Consider the following 18,456-nt stretch of genomic DNA (forward strand, 5'->3'; position numbering starts at 1 on the left):
GAGTGACAACCAGGAAGAACAACTTAAAACAGTACGTTCTTTGAGCTTTAGATACCTCTATAAAACGACACAGTGTATACACATTGAAAAGCAACACAGCAGGCAATGATGTGTTATATGTCTTCTTTTATTTTCCAGAAGTGATTATTCAGAAATGGTGTTTGTTCATTATGCTTGTCCATTCACTCCAATTCCACCAGAGTTTCGGCAGCAGTTTGCCAACGAGTAGTCACAGCAATATAAATATTCAAATAGTAGATAATTATACTTCAAATTAAATTACATTGAATTAAATAAGAAATAACGACTTAACCCGGAACCCCTTTTGGTGTTTTTATTCTACTTTAGCTGGTGCCGCATGACGAGCTTGTAATCGTGAAAATGTGGTGCAAATCTTTGAATATATATATTCTTTCAGAGCGAACGTTTTTAACTCAAATCTTTGCTTCTTGGGGGGGGGGGGTCCCTGGAACAACATGTTTTCAGATGGGGTACCTGGAACAACATGTTTTCAGATGGGGTCCGTGGAACAACATGTTTTCAGATGGGGTACCTGGAACAACATGTTTTCAGATGGGGTCCCTGGAACAACATGTTTTCAGATGGGGTCCCTGGAACAACATGTTTTCAGATGGGGTCCCTGGAACAACATGTTTTCAGATGGGGTCCCTGGAACAACATGTTTTCAGATGGGGTCCCTGGAACAACATGTTTTCAGATGGGGTCCCTGGAACAACATATTTTCAGATGGGGGTCCGCGGCCAAATACAGATAATTCTGGGGCTCCTTGACGTGAAAAAGGTTGCACACCACTGACATAGAAACATGGGTTTTTCAGAAAACTGTTAGGATTTAGAAGACATTTTTTATAATCATTAGGTCTAAATGGGTTAACCTATATATACGTCATTGACTGGAGTACCTCAGGGCTCCATATTGTCCCTATTGTCCCATATCTACAAACTTCTTCTGCAAAAACAACTAGAATCCAGGAATAAAAACAATAGTCTATCAACTATTGTTTAAAAAGCTTTCATGATTTCATAATGCATTATCATATATTATATTATCATATATTATATTATCATACATTCAGTCTCTGTGTGTGTGTGTGTGTGTGTGTGTGTGTGTGCGTGCCGTGCGTGCGTGCGTGCGTGCGTGCGTGCGTGCGTGCGTGCGTGCGTGCGTCTAGTAGACACACAGGTCAGGGAACTTCATCTCGTAGAGGGGGATGGAACGAGGCGGGGCCTGTCCCAAAGAGGCGGAGCCTGAGGGCGAGGGCGGCGGCCTGATGGTGGACTCGAAGATCTCATCCAGTTTACTCTGTAAGATACACGACTGAGAGAGAGACATAGACATAACACAGAGAGAGAGAGAGAGAGGGGGGAGGGAGAGAGAGACACAGACATAACAGAGAGAGAGAGAGAGAGAGAGAGAGAGAGAGGAGGGGAGGGGAGGGGAGGGGAGGGGAGGGAGAGAGAGACACAGACATAACAGAGAGAGAGAGAGAGAGAGAGAGAGAGAGAGAGAGAGAGAGAGAGAGAGAGAAAGAGAGAGGGAGAGAGAGAGAGAGAGAGGGGAGGGAGAGAGAGACACAGACATAACAGTGAGAGAGAGAGAGAGAGAGAGGGAGAGGGAGAGAGAGACAGACATAACAGAGAGATACACACGCACACACGCACACAGACGAACGAACGACAGACAGACAGACAGACAGACAGACAGACAGACAGACAGACAGACAGACAGACAGACAGACAGACAGACAGACAATTTAATTTCATATGAAAAACATTTCATTTCAGGACAGTGATTTGTTGAGAGCTTGTAGATCTGCTATCCTGGCTGACTACTGTATGTCCGCCCTAGACTAGTATAGGGGCGTTAAAGGTTGAATTCCACATAACAAGCTGGTAGGCTGGTCAAAAACATCAACTCTTTAGTAACAGGGCCGCCGGGGGTCTGTGGCCACTGGCGTACGGGAGGCTCTGCAAGCCATGCATTGCATTGAAGGAAGGAAGCGTTAGGTCAGTCCGTTGCTCTCCCCAGGTTGGCAGAGGAAGTGTAGCGCCCAGGATTACATTAGATAATTGACACTGGGTGTCACTGTGTAGCAACATCGTGGGATAATATATATATATATATATATATATATATATATATATATATATATATATATATATATAATAACTAGGAAAGGAAGTAATGAAAGTAGTAATAATAACAATATTATATGTATTAGATACAAAAATAGGCTTGCGGCTCAACAATGGGTGCCAGAACCCATAGTTTGGGACACACACAGTGCAGTGCAGCACTGACATGTGACACGACAGTACCCTCTGCTGGGTGAAAGGGGCGGTGCAGCACTGACATGTGACACGACAGTACCCTCTGCTGGGTGAAAGGGGCGGTGCAGCACTGACATGTGACACGACAGTACCCTCTGCTGGGTGAAAGGGGCGGTGCAGCACTGACCCTCGCGCCACAGTGAGCAGCGATCTCCTCGAAGGGAGCGTTCTGGAACTTCTCCATCAGCTGACGTCTCCTTTCCTTCTGCTCCTCCACCACTACACTGTCACCTAGAGAGAGAGAGACATAGACAGGCAGAGAGAGAGAGAGAGAGAGAGAGAAAAGTCGGAAAAGTATCGGTATCGGCCCTTATTTGTCATATCGGGTCATATCCGTATCGGTGAATATGCCAGTCTAACCATCGATCCGACACAGGGGTAAGGGCACACGATGGCAAGTAAATAAAATGTTGTGGCATGTGGAGTTTGCTTTGGAGTTGCCCAAACTGCAAGTGCACATTTGAGTGAGGAGTCTGCTGCACAACACGAGATATATAGCTAGATAGCTATTCACAACACTGGTATCGGTATTCAATATCGATATCGGCTAACACAGAAATTGTGGTACCGGGAGCAGATCGGAAACGAAAAAAGTGTATCGGGTATAGTTACCTGTAGAAATGTAGTTCCGACACACCAAAGGTCCGACAGTCATTAGACCGACAACCTATACCCAAACCCCTAACCTAACCCTAACCGAAAGCACGATGCAACGCATGTCGGACCAACGCATGTCGGGAGCGACGGCTGATTTCCACATTGAAACCATCTCTCATGGTTTCCATGGTAATATTGATTTCTGTAAGTTGCGTTGTAGCACAACTATGTTGTATACACATGTATTTATTCTCATCATTTAATGACGTTATTATACATTGTTTTGATTGTGTTGTTCTACTTTAGCTTTGGCGATGTAAACGTCTGTTTTCCTCATAATGCCAATAAAAGACTAGAAAAAGTGCCCTTCTGGGCACAGGTCTCCACCAGGAGGATAGGACTGTGTGAGATGTTTGGCAAAATGTTTAGGAGTAATATAAACATGTTTGCCTTTGATGACAATTGGATGACTTGAGGCATTTTGTTCCAAAAATGTGTTTTGCAAAAATCAACCTGTTGGTGGCGCTATAACAGGCCAATGTGAAAAGGGTGGGATATATTCCTCAGGCTAGTAAGAAAATGTGTGAAAGATTTCACGTAAATTGCATGCTGCGTTCATGATTTGAGGCTTTTGTTCAAAACGGGGCAATCTTGCAAACTGTGAAAGCCAATTCTAGCCAATTAGGATGGAATATGAAATATCGGACAGATCCGACTTGAGCACATGACCATAGAGATACTGTGTAACGATTTGTGAGATTTTTGGACAGAATCTGGAGGAGTAATATCAAAAAATGTGTTTTACAAAAGTCGGCCTCCTGGTGGCGCTATAAAAGGCAGATGCGGAAAATGAAGGTCAAAGGTTTGTCCTTGGCCTCTAGGGAGTGTGCATGCAACGTTTCACTCAGATCGGTGCAGTTTTAGGTAAAAAATGTGAAAAGCTGCCTCATGGTGGCGCTATAACAGGCCGTTCTGGAAAATGCGGGGCAGAGGTTCATCGTTGGCATCCAGGGAGTGTGTGTGCAAAGTTTGGCATCGACCGGGTTAACGGTGCCGGAGATTAGCTGTACACAGACGGACGGAAGGAAGGACGGACGGACACACACACGGACGGACGGACACACGGACGGAGTGCAAAACATACTCTCTCCCCATGCCTTCGGCCTGGTGGAGACAATAACCTGACTCAGCCAGATGGGGCAGCAGAGAGTACACTGGGTTCCCCCCTCCTGCTCCCATCTGGGAACTCTCAGGCAGACTTGATGCTCCGGCCACCAAACGGCCTGGCCAATCAGCGGCAGCTAGAGGCGGGATCAAGGCAGCACTGTGTATGCCTTGATCCCGCCTCTAGCTGCCGCTGACAGGTTAAATAAAAGATCCTTTAAACTGAATCAAACAAAAACGGCAGACAAACAGTGATCATTATAGAACTAAACTGATCTAATTTAAGCCATCATGCATATAATCACTTGATTGATAACAAAATGTGTGTTTAATAATATTAATAATAATACTCACAAATTGCATTTTTTAATGTCTCAAATGTTATCTGCTCTGTTTGAGACTTCTGGAGAGAGAGAGACAGACAGACAGACAGAGTAAAGTGGCTGCAAAGTTTACAAGAGTGTCCTCAGTCATCAATGTCTCTCATGCACGCGCGCGCGCGCGCACGCACGCACGCACGCACGCACGCACGCACGCACGCACGCACGCACGCACGCACGCACGCACGCACGCACGCACGCACGCACGCACGCACGCACGCACGCACGCACGCACGCACGCACGCACGCACGCACGCACGCACGCACGCACGCACGCACGCACGCACGCACGCACGCACACACACACACACACACACACACACACACACACACACACACACACACACACACACACACACACACACACACACACACACACACACACACACACACACACACACACACACACACACACACACACACACACACACACACACACACACCTGTGCAGCGTGGTGACTGTATGCGTTCAAGTCCATCTGTACGGACACGGCATCCACAACACTCATCCTCCTCCCCGGATGGTCTTCATCTGTCACCAAAACACACACAGCACTGTTAATACATGTAATAGTACATGTTAATACATGTAATAGTACATGTTAATACATGTATTAGTACATGTTACTAATACATGTATTAACATGTACTATTACATGTATTAAGTACATGTTAATACATGTAATAGTACATGTTAATACATGTAATAGTACATGTTAATACATGTAATAGTACATGTTAATACATGTAATAGCAATAGGGCGGCGGTGACTCAGGGGTAGAATGGGAACCGCAAGGTTGCCAGTTCGAACCCGGGCTCCCCCAGAGTTAGTGTCGAAGTGTCCTTGAGCAAGACACTGAACCCCTAATTGCTCCTGATGTGCTGGTTGGTGCCTTGCATGGTTTCCGCCGCCATCGGTGTATGAATGTGTGGGTGAATGTAATGCACTATCTATGTAAAGCGCCTTGGATAAAGGCGCTATAAACCATTTACCATTTTATAGTAGCCTACATGTTAATACATGTAATAGTACAGGTTAATAAATGTAATAGTATTAAGCCTATTACAGGTTGTCATCATACACATACATCATCACATTCCGGCCAATCGCAATTTGCGTCTTCATTTTTCTGTCCTCACCTTTTATCCTCAATATGTAGTACTTTGCTCAGCCAATCAAATCATCGCTATGGGGTGATGATCAGCCAATCAAATCATCGCTATGACTCACACAAACACACACAAAGCTGTGCATAGGGAAAAATGGCGTGCCCCAGCATGCAGACTGTAGTACTTTCTCCTGTCTCTTTCTTGTCAATATGAGCTTGAAAACAATAAACTGGAGTGAGTTTGGAAATACAGTGGAACCTCTGGTGTGCGTGCGTGCGTGCACCTGTTATGTGTGGTGTGTATGGCGTGTTGAGCCGCTCCGTGTTGTATCCACTTCCTCCTAAAGCCTCAGAGATCTCAGACAGAACAAACACGATGTCTCCCCCTGCTGGCGGCCCTGAGGCAGGGAGACTGAACACACGCACGCAGCACGCACGCACGCACGCACACAGTGATATTAATTGTTAGTGATGGCACAAAGAAATTAGCAGACAAAATTGAAACTGGAACATTATATAGAGCAGTGGTTTTCAACCATTTTGATACCAGGAACCAATATATATATTCTGCATTATATATATTCTGCATTGTGCAATATCTGTCTCTCTATGAACTAATGTGCTTTTTAATTTATTTGTTTTTAAAAGTGGATTTTAGATTTTAATAGTATTTTAGTTCTCTTTAACTAGCATACTAAAAGCCAGTGAAACGACTTTTAAGATAAGATTTCATTCTCTTATGCATTTTATGTATCTGCTGAATGACAATAAAGTTATCTATCTATCTATCTATCTATCTATCTATCTATCTATCTATCTATCTATCTATCTATCTATCTATCTATCTATCTAGCCACGGAACACCAGAGTTAAAGATCTGTAAGGGTCCATTTGGTTGCCAACTCTGTCATTTAGCTATAGGGACCACCTGGAACCCTCTCAAGGACCACTGGTGGTCCCCGGGTCACTGGTTGAGAACCACTGCTATAGAGCACCGAAGTCTGACATCACACATCCTATCCGAGTCTGAAGTGTGACATCATAAATTGACAAAAGAAAGAATATTTGAGTCTGTCTGTCTGTCTGCCTGTCTGTCTGTCTGTCTGTCTGTCTGTCTGTCTGTCTGACTCACCTGGGTGTGTCTATAAAGACGTGGTCAGGCAGCAGATAGGGAGCCTCCCTCTGTCTCACCTCTATGACCTGATGAGCAAAAATACACAGGATTACTAAATGGTACATTTAAATAGCGCATTTATCCAAAGCACTTTACATAGACTGTGTATTACATCCACCCATTCACACATTCATACACAGAGGAAAACCATGCAAGGCACCAACAGAGGAAAACCATGCAAGGCACCAACTTGCTCATCGGGAGCAATTAGGGCTTCAGTGTCTTGCTCAAAGACACCTCGACACTAACTCTGGGGGAGCCCAGGTTCGAACTGGCAACCTTGTGGTTTCCATCCGGTCACTCTACCCCTGAGCCACTGCTGCCCGCTACTACACAGTACCCATGCACGCACGCACGCACGCACGCACGCACGCACGCACGCACGCATGCACCGCACGCACACACGCATACAGACCTGTAGTACATGCTGACAGAAGCAGGGGACAGTAGTGAGCTGGGAGATCAGGTTGAGGTAGGCGGCACAGAGGGCGTGGATCGCACAGCGATTAGACACTGACAGAGCCTCCTCATTGGTCAACGCCAGCTCCTGCCAAAAAAACAAACCAATCACAGCGTTTATATACACCGATAGAGCCTTCTCATTGGTCAACGCACATGTCAAAGATGAGGGCATAGTTTGACGTTAGTAAACTCAATAGAAGTGCCCCCTAGGGGCCAATATGTTTACCCATCATCAAACATACCTGCAGAGCGAGAGCCAATCGGATCAGGTCCACCACGACTTCCTCATTGGCCAGTTCCAGGCTGAGGAGAGCCAATAGGGTGTAGAGAGCTAGGTAGTGACTCCGCCCATTGTTCTCTTCCTTACAGGCCAGGAATACATGGCTGTACAGATGCTCTGCATGCTGCGCGCACACGCGACGCACACGCACACGCACACACACACACACACACACACACACACACACACACACACACACACACACACACACACACACACACCCAGGAAATGCAGGAATTGTGGTTTATTTTTATGTTTTCTAGATTGGTTCAAATGCTAATAATGGTGGCCTTTGTTTCACTGCTGCCAGGTAGACTATAAACCTATGCGATCCACAATGGGGAAAGCGAGACTCAATCACCTTTCTCCGATAAACTGTCACAGGGTGTGTGTGTGTGTTGTCGCTGCCCCCTGGTGATCGCCGATCGGGTAGGCTAATAATACAGCAACCGGCCTAATCAGCATATGATTGACTACTTGGTATGTACTTCCAGTCGCTATGTAGCAAACGGTAGCGCGCGCTGGTTTGTGTTCCTTTTCCTCAGACTACTTTTACTTTAATAAAAAGGTAAGATGCAGTGGCTATAATTGGGTCAAGGATCTTGCTTTCATGAGTAATGGTGTACGAGATTGGTAATAAACATTTTTAGACCATTTGGGGGAAATTAATAAATAAATCTGTGGCGTAACCCCCCCCCCCCCCCACGCAATTCTAGCCTATACCTAAAGGTAAAATCCACCCGCCGCTTATGGCTGAAACAATTTAATTCTCAATTCTGTTGATCATTGATCATGCTGAAATGTTGAAACAAGATGCTGAAACAATTTTAATCATTGAACGATTTAAATCGTTGAACGATTTAAATCGTTGAACGATTTAAATCGTTGAACGGTTGAACGATTTCAATCGTTGAACGATTGAACGATTTCAATCGTTGAACGATTGAACGATTTTAATCGTTGAACGATTTTAATCGTTGAACGATTTCAATCGTTGAACAATGGAACGATTTAAATCGACTCGGACAGACAGACAGACAGACAGACAGACAGACAGACAGACAGACAGACAGACAGACAGACAGACAGACAGACAGACAGACACTTCTGTCTTACCTTCCTCATGAACAGGTTGTCTTGTCTGGAACATTTGTCCAACTTCAGCTTGAGAACCGAGATGTCTGGAATGATGCTACACACACACACACACATGACACACACACGCACATGAAAAAAAAATCACACCTGTGTGAACTGGGTGGTGCAACTCCCCTCTCCCCCTGCCTCTCTCTCTCTCTCTCTCTCGCTCTCTCTCTCTGTAATTAGCAGGCAACAGCTAGTGCAACACTATCTCTCTCTCTGTTTCTGGCACAACAGCACCACTTTTGCCCCGACTGGTACTCTAAACATAGTCACATAGGTTAGGACGGACATTGCTGTTCCTTGGAGTGGTTGCACCACTCAAAAATCCAATGACTTACGGTGTGTCAAGTTTGGTCACATATATATTTATATACCTGACAGAGGTAAAGTGCTTGACGTGCTGGTGACAGACAGACAGACAGACAGACAGACAGACAGACAGACAGACAGACAGACAGACAGACAGACAGACAGACAGACAGACAGACAGACAGACAGACAGACAGACAGACAGACAGACAGGTATATACCTGACGGTATCAAAGTGCTTGGCGTGCTGGTGTCGGTCTATCAGAGACGTCAGGACGTGGAGGACCAGCAGTCTGACCTGGAGGTCCTCCATCAGAGTGAAGGACAGCAGAGGACAGAGGAAGGCCCTGGGCAGCGCCGTCAGCATGTTGCTGCTGTCATAGCCCTCTGCCACCTGCAGGGGGAGACATAGTACACTGTTAGTGAAGGACAGCAGAGGACAGAGGAAGGCCCTGGGCAGCGCCGTCAGCATGTTGCTGCTGTCATAGCCCTCCGCCACCTGCAGGGGGAGACATAGTGGTCACTGTTAGTGAAGGACAGCAGAGGACAGAGGAAGGCCCTGGGCAGCGCCGTCAGCATGTTGCTGCTGTCATAGCCTTCTGCCACCTGCAGAGGGAGACATAGTACACTGTTATATTACTGCTACCATAGCCCTCCGTCACCTGCAGGGGGAGACATAGTACACTGTTATATTACTGCTGTCAGTGTGAAGTGAGCGGCGCGATGCCCTGCAGCTTTGTGTTTGTGTGTGAATTATAGCAATGATTTGTTTGGCTGATCACCCCATAGCAATATTTGATTGGCTGAGCAAAGTATTGTACATATTGAGGATAAAAAGTGAGGGCAGAAATTTGAAGACGGCAAAAGTGATTGGCCGGAATGACAGAAAAGTGAATGCGGCCATTGTGATTGGCCGGAATGTGATGATGTATGATGATAAGAGTGTCCCTGAAAAGAAAGGGTTTTTGACGACATACTTTGTGACCTATGGAGATGGTCAGTGGTCAGTGATAGACACTAGGTGGTGCTAGAGCACCTGCCCTTTGCCCTCTGCACAGCAATGTGCCCTTTTGAAAAATTACAGTGTACAGTATGTGGACCATGGTGACATTGATCAATTCTTGATAAAAAGATTCTACTATATTATTTAAGCCCCAAAATCTATAAATCTCACACTATTAAGGCAACCGGCCGGTTCCACGCGCTGCACAAGGTGCCCTTTTTTCACTTGAGCACCTGCCCCCTCTAAATGTCTGTGCACGCCACTGGAGATGGTGTCCGAGTCATCAGTCATGCTGCATAACAACGGTTACTAAGCTAGCATTGAGTCGCCAAAGACAGCACAACAGTATAGTATACAGAGAGGTTCTCACCTGTAGCAGAGACTTCAGTAACATCACCTGGATCATCCTGCAGCCTTCCAACCTGCACATATACACCAGCAATTATGGCAAAAAATCACTTGCCTCGTGACACACGCACGCACGCACACACGCACACACACACGCACACACGCACACGCACACGCACACGCACACACACACGCACACACACACACACACACACACACACACACACACACACACACACACACACACACACACACACACACACACACACACTCACCCTGCAGTGGGCCGGCCCAGGGCGGGGTAGATTCCAGGAACAGGGATTTTTCCCATGATGAACAGCATGACCTCTGCCCTCTGGTACACAGGAAGTGTGCTGGCGAAGGAACCTGTCAACATAAATGACACATAAATGATGCCTTAAAAAACAGTGATTTCAACCTCCCCTAAAAACCAGTGGTTTCACCCATCAGGAACCGCCCCTAAAACACATCGTCTATTTGAACTATTTTAAAAGGTTTTTCCAAAATAGTAAAAGAAACAACAACTAAGTTTAGGGATAAGCGGTAAGGCCAGGCAGGGACGTGCACACATAGACATCAAAGGAGGCTTCAGACCCTGCCCTTTTACCCGTCTGTAAAACAACTGCCCTTTCCAATGCAAATGCCACTCCTTTCCATGCCATGCCATGCCGGAAGGCAGCATTCAGGAGAAGAGTCCCCTGAACTTGAACGCAGCATTTTGTGTTGAAAAAAGTTGTTTAGAAATCCATGTCGTTTTTATTTATTATTTACAATTTGTTGTTAATTTAAAAAGGTCGATTTGTACGTATGTTAAATCTTTACTATATTTTTCTCTTTTTTTTTGTCAATGGTGGTTGGTTCTGGGGTTTGGGGGTAGGAGTTTTAAAAAATGAGGCAAGGGGCAAGCCACTGATTGTAGTTGGCAAAGAATTTGAATTATGTTTTATGTATGCCTGTACCTGTATCCATAAATGAAATAAAAATGATGTACCGATGGTTTTGATGACGGACTCCTGCAGCCGTCTCTCCTCTGCTTCACGCGTTGGGGTTGCAACGCGTGCGCTGCTCGCGTCAGTGTTGTTGTCGTGATGTGTGTCTTTGTGCATCAGCTGGTAGTCCACGCTCAGTCTCAGCTGTTTCAGAAGAGTGTTGAACACCTCTAACACTGTGGGACCTGCAGCACACGCACGCACAGTCCGCACAAAGCAAAGCAAAGTTCTTTGTTTACCCAGGGTGAATGGACTAAGCTCAAGATGCTTGTTTACAGCCAGACCCTGCTCATAGAACATTTCATGGTAGGGGTTCAATGCCTTGCTCAAGGGCACTTCAGCGGTGGTAATTTTAACGTGCCGGTCCGGGGATTCGAACTAGCGACCTTCCGATAACAAGACCGCTCCGCAAACCGGTCGGCCACCGCTGCCACACACACACACACACACACACACCTGAATTAGAACAGAGATAGGGATCTCTGTTCAACGACTTCATAGGACATGTGTAGACGTCCTAGCGCGTCCTCAATGATACCGGGCGAGAGAAGAATATTCTGATTTTTTTCCTTTTTTTTTTTTTCAGTTCGCCTCTCGGCTACCGTATGCTACACTCTGGGCTCATGTTAGCTTACCGTTGACTTAGCTGTTAGCGCGGCAGAAAGAATGCCTCGTCTCTCCTAATCCAGGGCGCTCTCCGTGGTTTTGATCTGACGGATATACTAGCGCTTCATTTGCTCCTCATCCGTCTCTCTTTCAAAATATGAACGCTTTTTGGATCATATATCGTATAAATTAAAACGATAGCAATGTAAGCTAGCAATGTAAAGCAAACTTTTTTTCCGGATTGTTTCCGGGTCGTGGGTTTCAGAGTAAAAGCGGCCATGTCTTTCCGGCACCCCAGAGCTCCTATTTTGAAGGAATCCAGGCACGGATTGTGTTAAATCGGTAGACTATAATGCATGTCAAACTGGGGGTCCTTGGAATTAAACAGGTTGAGAATCACTGCTAGAGCCGTGAAACTCTTCTCGTATGAGGGTCCCTGCCATGTCTCTTCAAATGGGGGTCCGCGGGGCTAATTAGTGTCAATATGTGGGTCCTTGCCATGAAAAAGTTTGGGAACCCGTGCTTTAATCCACACATACTGTACCTACGGATCCCGAGGCCTCGATGACCTTGGCCTCAGACAGAACCTGGACGATGCCGGCTCGGACCGACGCCGAGCTCTTACTGTTGGCGTCCAGATGACCCAGGAGCTGCTGAATGACCAGGTGGGCGTGCTGAGACTGGCACACGCACGCACGCACGCATACGCACACACACATGCAGATTGTTCACACGCACAAGCATGCACACACAGACAAACAGAGAGAGAGAAAGTGGTTTCTCATCATCGTAAATTCATTCATTCATTCAATTCAAGCATGCGTAAAGGTCCTTTCAAACAGGCAGCGATGAACGCAGACGTTGTCGTCTGCCGTCTGGATCAACGACAGGTCTGCTCTAGGTCTGCTCAAGAGGGGCGCGGCAGCGCAAGCGTAAACAAAAAGCTAAACAGAATCCAGGTCTGGTGAGTCGCAGGCGTGTGCATGAAACGAGCACGTGTGCGACAATTTCACGGGTCCGCGCCCACGTAAAAACGCTTGCGTTGTTGACCCTCGACTTATCCGTGCGTGTACACAGAAGAAAAAAAACGCAGGTCTCATTGAAAATGAACTATATAAGCATGTAAAATCACTGCCCATTTGAAAGGACCTTATGTGTGATGATATGATACCAACCTGAATGGAGAACATAATGATTTTAAAACAGTGCACAGCGAACGTCATCCCCTCCCACAGACCATGGCTGTCCAGATGCCTGCAGAGACACACAGTGTTATGGTGAGTGCTGCTGCTGTGTGTGTGTGTGCGTGCGTGCGTGCGTGCGTGCGTGCGTGCGTGCGTGCGTGCGTGCGTGCGTGCGTGCGTGCGTGCGTGCGTGCGTGCGTGCGTCTCACCTTAACACAGGTCTCACAGCATTAATGATGTGTCCGTACGCAGCTCTGCTCAGTAGCTCTCTGAGACACCTCTCTGTCAACTCTGATGGACTGTCCTTACCACTACACGCACGCACGCACACACGCGCACACGCACACGCACACGCACACGCACACGCACACACACACACACACACACAGTAAAACATATTTATTTGCGTTCACATTTAACGTGAAATTCTTGAACACAAACAGTAGTAGATGCACAAACTTGCGAAACTGAACAGTATTGATACAGATCACGGACACAGGAAGCATCGTCGTCTCAGCATTGATTGATTGGTTGATTGATTGGTTGATTGGTTGATTGATTGATTGATTGAAAATGTTATTCAGTTTGTCGAAAGGGTTTTTCAAACTAAAGCACAGCTCAATACAAAAACTGCTACGAGGATGAAACCATGCAGGAAAAGCACTAAAACGTGTTTACATCAGGGTCCTCCATTTTCAATTCATCAGAACATTTAAAGACGTACAAATATACACTTCTATAAAAAAGGGGGGAGACTTAATTGTTTTGTTAGGAGTCTTGTTTATTTCAACAGCCTTGGCGCATGTACACACACACACACACGCGCACACACACACACACACACACACACACACACACACACACACACACACACACACACACACACACACACACACACACACACACACACACACACACACACACACACACACACACACAAAGGTACGTACGCGTCAGCGTGTGTGTGTTGCAGGTTGAACAGCAGAGAAGGGACGATCATGTCCATGTGTTTAGGCTCCCAGATGTTAGCCTGTAGCTCGTCACTGACCGTCTTCCTGACCACACCCTGGAGACCCCTGATACCGGCCACACGCAGCCTACACACACACACACACACACACAATGATGTTTACACAATGCTGTACCCCCTCCAACTGTATATACTTTGTTTACACAATGCAGTACCCCCTCCAACTGTATATACTTTATGTTTACACAATGCAGTACCCCCTCCAACTGTATACACTTTGTTTACACATTGCTGTACCCCCTCCAACTGTATACACTTTGTTTACACATTGCTGTACCCCCTCCAACTGTATATACTTTATGTTTACACAATGCTGTACCCCCTCCAACTGTATACACTTTGTTTACACATTGCTGTACCCCCTCCAACTGTATACACTTTGTTTACACATTGCTGTACCCCCTCCAACTGTATATACTTTATGTTTACACAATGCTGTACCCCCTCCAACTGTATACACTTTATGTTTACACAATACTGTACCCCCTCCAACTGTATATACTTTATGTTTACACAATACTGTACCCCCTCCAACTGTATACACTTTATGTTTACACAATGCTGTACACCCTCCAACTGTATAAACTTTCCCCATTTCCACCTGTTTTATTATATTCTGACACTTGCTTTGGCAATGTAAACGTATGTTTTCTCATGTCAATAAAGCTTGTTTGATTATTTTTTTTTTAAGTGAAGATTTACATTGTGTGCCCATGGATTCTTTCAGAATAGAGATGTAGAGTGCCCAGCGTTTTTTAAACCTTTAAAAGAAATCTTTTTTTTCTTTTTGCTAAGACGTCCCCAGACGTCTTGTGCACCACACTGGGTTATTATAAAGACGTCTGGAGACGTCCTGGGCATACAATGTGTTAACTCGAACCGTGCATCATTTTTAAACCATTTTAATAGCCCACAGTGAGCTTGTAGATCTGTTGTGTGATGATGTGAACCTGTCTTACTCGTTGCAGGTGTCAGGGTCGTGGTTGGATGAGTGACACATCTCACTGAATCGACTCACGAAGAAGTCGTAACTGCGGTGATACGACGCTGTGTCCTCCTCGATGTTGGCAAACTTCACAAACTACACACGCACGCACACGCACACACACACACACACACACACACACACACACACACACACACACACACACACACACACACACAGGTTAGTAGTATATAGAAGTGTAGGCAATACAGGAGAGAATGAATGAATGAATGAATGAATGAATGAATGAATGAACCAAAGAGGAAGAAAAGGACAGTAGATATACACACGGACGGACGGACGGATGGACGGAGTGAAGGAGTGATATCTGACTAAGAGTACTACAGACAAAAAACAGTTTAAGTCCAAATTTTATTCTGACCCCTCCACGAAAAGGCCTCGTTGTCCTGATCCTGAATGATCCATCATTTATACATTATGGATAATTAGTGTGGACTTAAACTGTTTTTCATCTGTAGTACTCATATATTCATCGGAGGATAAATCCTTCTAATCTGAGTGTCCACGTGTAATCTCTAAGCCTTGATTTCCATGTCCTGTTGTGTGCGTGCGTGTGCGCTCACGGGAATAGAGAGAGAGAGAGAGAGAGAGAGAGAGAGAGACCTGACTTATGAGTATACTGATACGTAGCTTGCGGAGTTAGTTCAGTCAGATATACTGGAGTGATGTAGACATCTGCTCTACAGCTAGGATGTAATGACAGATAGACAGGTGTATAGAGTTGGTCCCTCAGGGACATGCAGAGAGTGTTAGAGAGGCAGGGGCTGAAGTCCCGTAAGAGGGCACTTGTGGACAAAAATAGCGAAAATAGCTTATCTACAAGCTCACAACGCGTCGCGCTGCGCCGTGTTGAGAGCTTGTAGATCAGCTATTTTTTTTTCTCGGGCACAACCCAGCACTCTTTATCTCCTGGAGATGCGGTGTACGATAAAGCAATAAGCCACAAGAGGTCTCAGGTTACCGTGGATTTTACAATGGATGAGAGGCGCGGTGAGACACGAGCGCAGCGAGCGCGGTCTCACCCATTGTAAAATCCACGGTAAACTTCATGGGGCCTCGAGTGGCTTATTGCATTTCTAAAACGGTTACAAACATATAGCAATATTAACCTAATAAAACTATTACATTCACAAAAGTAGCTACACTTTGCACCCACCAGAGCGAGCAACACTTCCTTGTTTTTAGTCAGCCAGTGTGACGGGGGAATAGGAGGCGCTTGATGTCTTTACGAGGCCGCCCGGAGCAACACATTCACAGTCATATGAGCCGGGCGGTGCTTAGACGCCCGCATGGCATGGGCTTGTAAGGCAATGAAGTGCTCCCCTTCCCCAGTACAGCTACAGAGCTGTGGGATCAGCTGGGAATGATATTAAGTGATTGAAGGTGTGGATTATCTGTGAAATTTACAACGGTCACGTGACGGTAACCAGCCAATCAGAATCAAGTATTGGGACTAACCGTTTTAGAACATGGATTTTGAAGCAAATTTGTTCAACGCAAAATGGTGCGTTCAATTTCAGGAGACTTCGGGAAAAAGCAATTCTCCTGAATGCTGGCATTCGGCATGGAATGGAAAGGAGTGGCATTTGCATTTCTTTCACCATAGCAAATGGTCTGGAAAGGGCATGTTTTAACCCATTTTGAGCGGGAACCCCTTTTGGTGGTTACATACATTATGTTATAATTTAGCTATTGAAAAATAGCAGATCTACAAGCTCATAGCGCGCCACTGAGTGGCACGCTATGAGCTTGTAGGTCTGCTATTTTTGAAAAATCGTTAAAATGTGCCTTAAATCTTTCCGAAAATTGTCATGATTTAGAAAACTTTTTCGTTTAATTTCGACGTCAGGCCTGAAGACGGGTAAAAGGGCAGATGAAGCCCCCTTAATGTCTATGTGTGCACGTCCCTGTGGTCCCTAGTATCTGTATAATAGGTGGTATACATACAGAGTTGGTTCCCAGTATCAGGAGACTAGGTTTGTGACTCTCCAGCAGTTTTCGGACCATGGTGAGGAAACTCTCCACGAACAGGTTGATGGTCTGACAGTGGCACGCCATGAGCAGCTGGTCCAACGCCTCCATGGCAATGCACACGTACCTACACACACACACACACACACACACACACACACACACACACGCACGCGCGCACGCACGCACACACGCACACACGCACACACACTTGAGAAACTCAACAAATAAGTGATACAGATCACGGATACAGGAAGCATTGCCTTCTCCTCCAGAAGGCCAATTATCACAGACACTAAGCTCTCGGCTTATTGGACATATTGGACTTATTCTCACAACTGATTTATGGACATTACAGACAGAGGCTTCCAAATATGAGCACAGGCAGTTTACATTTGTGGCCAAGAGAGAACATCCTTATGTTGGTACTTTAGCATCTTGCAAGGAATGCTTCTTCCAGACTGTGGTTGAATCATTGAAACATGTGAACTTATGTCCTCAACTAATAGATCAACAATCCTGTCGTGCCTATAGCAATGTGCATTGCTATAGGGCAGTTCCACAGAGGGCCACTATAGTTCCACATCACTCCAGAGGGCCACTATAGTTCCACACTCACTCCAGAGAGAGGGCCACTATAGTTCCACACTCACTCCAGTGGGCCACTGGTGCATGCGTGTGTGCGTGCGACTGTGGGTGCGTGTGTGTGTGTGGTGCACGTACCCGTATCTGTGTCTAGCTATGTCTCTAGACAGCCGGTCAGATAGATACGCTCCGATGCGATCCAACTTCTCTGGAGCTGATAGAGCATAGAATGTTAGCTTCTCCATGTTAGCCTTCACCAAGCCGTCCTACACACACACACACGTCGCACACGCACACACAAACACAGAACATTAGCTTCTCCAGTTTAGCCTTCATCACGCACTCACGCACGCTCGCACGCACGCACGCTCGCACGCACGCACGCACGCGCGCGCGCACGCACGCACGCACGCACGCACGCACGCACGCACGCACGCACGCACATCACGTTTACCTCTGGGTCTTCAGGGAAGATGTTGTCAACCAGTCTTTTATAACGAGGCCTCAACGCTCCACAACACCCACACATACCTAGAGAGAGAGAGAGAGAGAGAGAGAGAGAGAGAGACAGAGAGAGAGACAGAGACAGAGACAGAGACAGAGACAGAGACAGAGACAGAGACAGAGACAGAGACAGAGACAGAGACAGACACAGACACAGACACAGACACAGACAGACAAGAGAGACAAGGAGAGAGCAATAAGATAAGACCAATTAACAAACATATTACATTTACACGACA

At 46.1% G+C, this 18,456-nt stretch overlaps 1 protein-coding gene across 1 annotated transcript in view; it reads right to left on the reverse strand.

Annotated features, from left to right (window-relative positions):
- Window positions 1-1,188: 1,188 nt before the first annotated feature.
- The window catches only part of LOC306917233 (protein EFR3 homolog B-like), a gene marked incomplete at both ends in the record, with an annotated part of 21,666 nt that continues 4,398 nt past the window's right edge, over window positions 1,189-18,456 (reverse strand). Inside the window, 21 exons of the mRNA XM_079495366.1 lie at window positions 1,189-1,338; window positions 2,479-2,582; window positions 4,467-4,515; window positions 4,936-5,024; window positions 5,887-6,014; window positions 6,735-6,802; window positions 7,192-7,323; window positions 7,481-7,642; window positions 8,635-8,710; window positions 9,192-9,364; window positions 10,344-10,395; window positions 10,597-10,708; window positions 11,334-11,516; window positions 12,482-12,617; window positions 13,113-13,191; window positions 13,331-13,432; window positions 14,072-14,218; window positions 15,111-15,232; window positions 17,105-17,255; window positions 17,852-17,979; window positions 18,168-18,244. Coding sequence (XP_079351492.1) covers window positions 1,189-1,338; window positions 2,479-2,582; window positions 4,467-4,515; window positions 4,936-5,024; window positions 5,887-6,014; window positions 6,735-6,802; window positions 7,192-7,323; window positions 7,481-7,642; window positions 8,635-8,710; window positions 9,192-9,364; window positions 10,344-10,395; window positions 10,597-10,708; window positions 11,334-11,516; window positions 12,482-12,617; window positions 13,113-13,191; window positions 13,331-13,432; window positions 14,072-14,218; window positions 15,111-15,232; window positions 17,105-17,255; window positions 17,852-17,979; window positions 18,168-18,244 — 2,420 coding nt within the window. The remainder of the gene's footprint in view (window positions 1,339-2,478; window positions 2,583-4,466; window positions 4,516-4,935; window positions 5,025-5,886; window positions 6,015-6,734; window positions 6,803-7,191; window positions 7,324-7,480; window positions 7,643-8,634; window positions 8,711-9,191; window positions 9,365-10,343; window positions 10,396-10,596; window positions 10,709-11,333; window positions 11,517-12,481; window positions 12,618-13,112; window positions 13,192-13,330; window positions 13,433-14,071; window positions 14,219-15,110; window positions 15,233-17,104; window positions 17,256-17,851; window positions 17,980-18,167; window positions 18,245-18,456) is intronic.

Source organism: Electrona antarctica, assembly GCF_951216825.1.
Source record: "Electrona antarctica genome assembly, chromosome: 24".
NCBI lineage: Eukaryota > Metazoa > Chordata > Actinopteri > Myctophiformes > Myctophidae > Electrona > Electrona antarctica.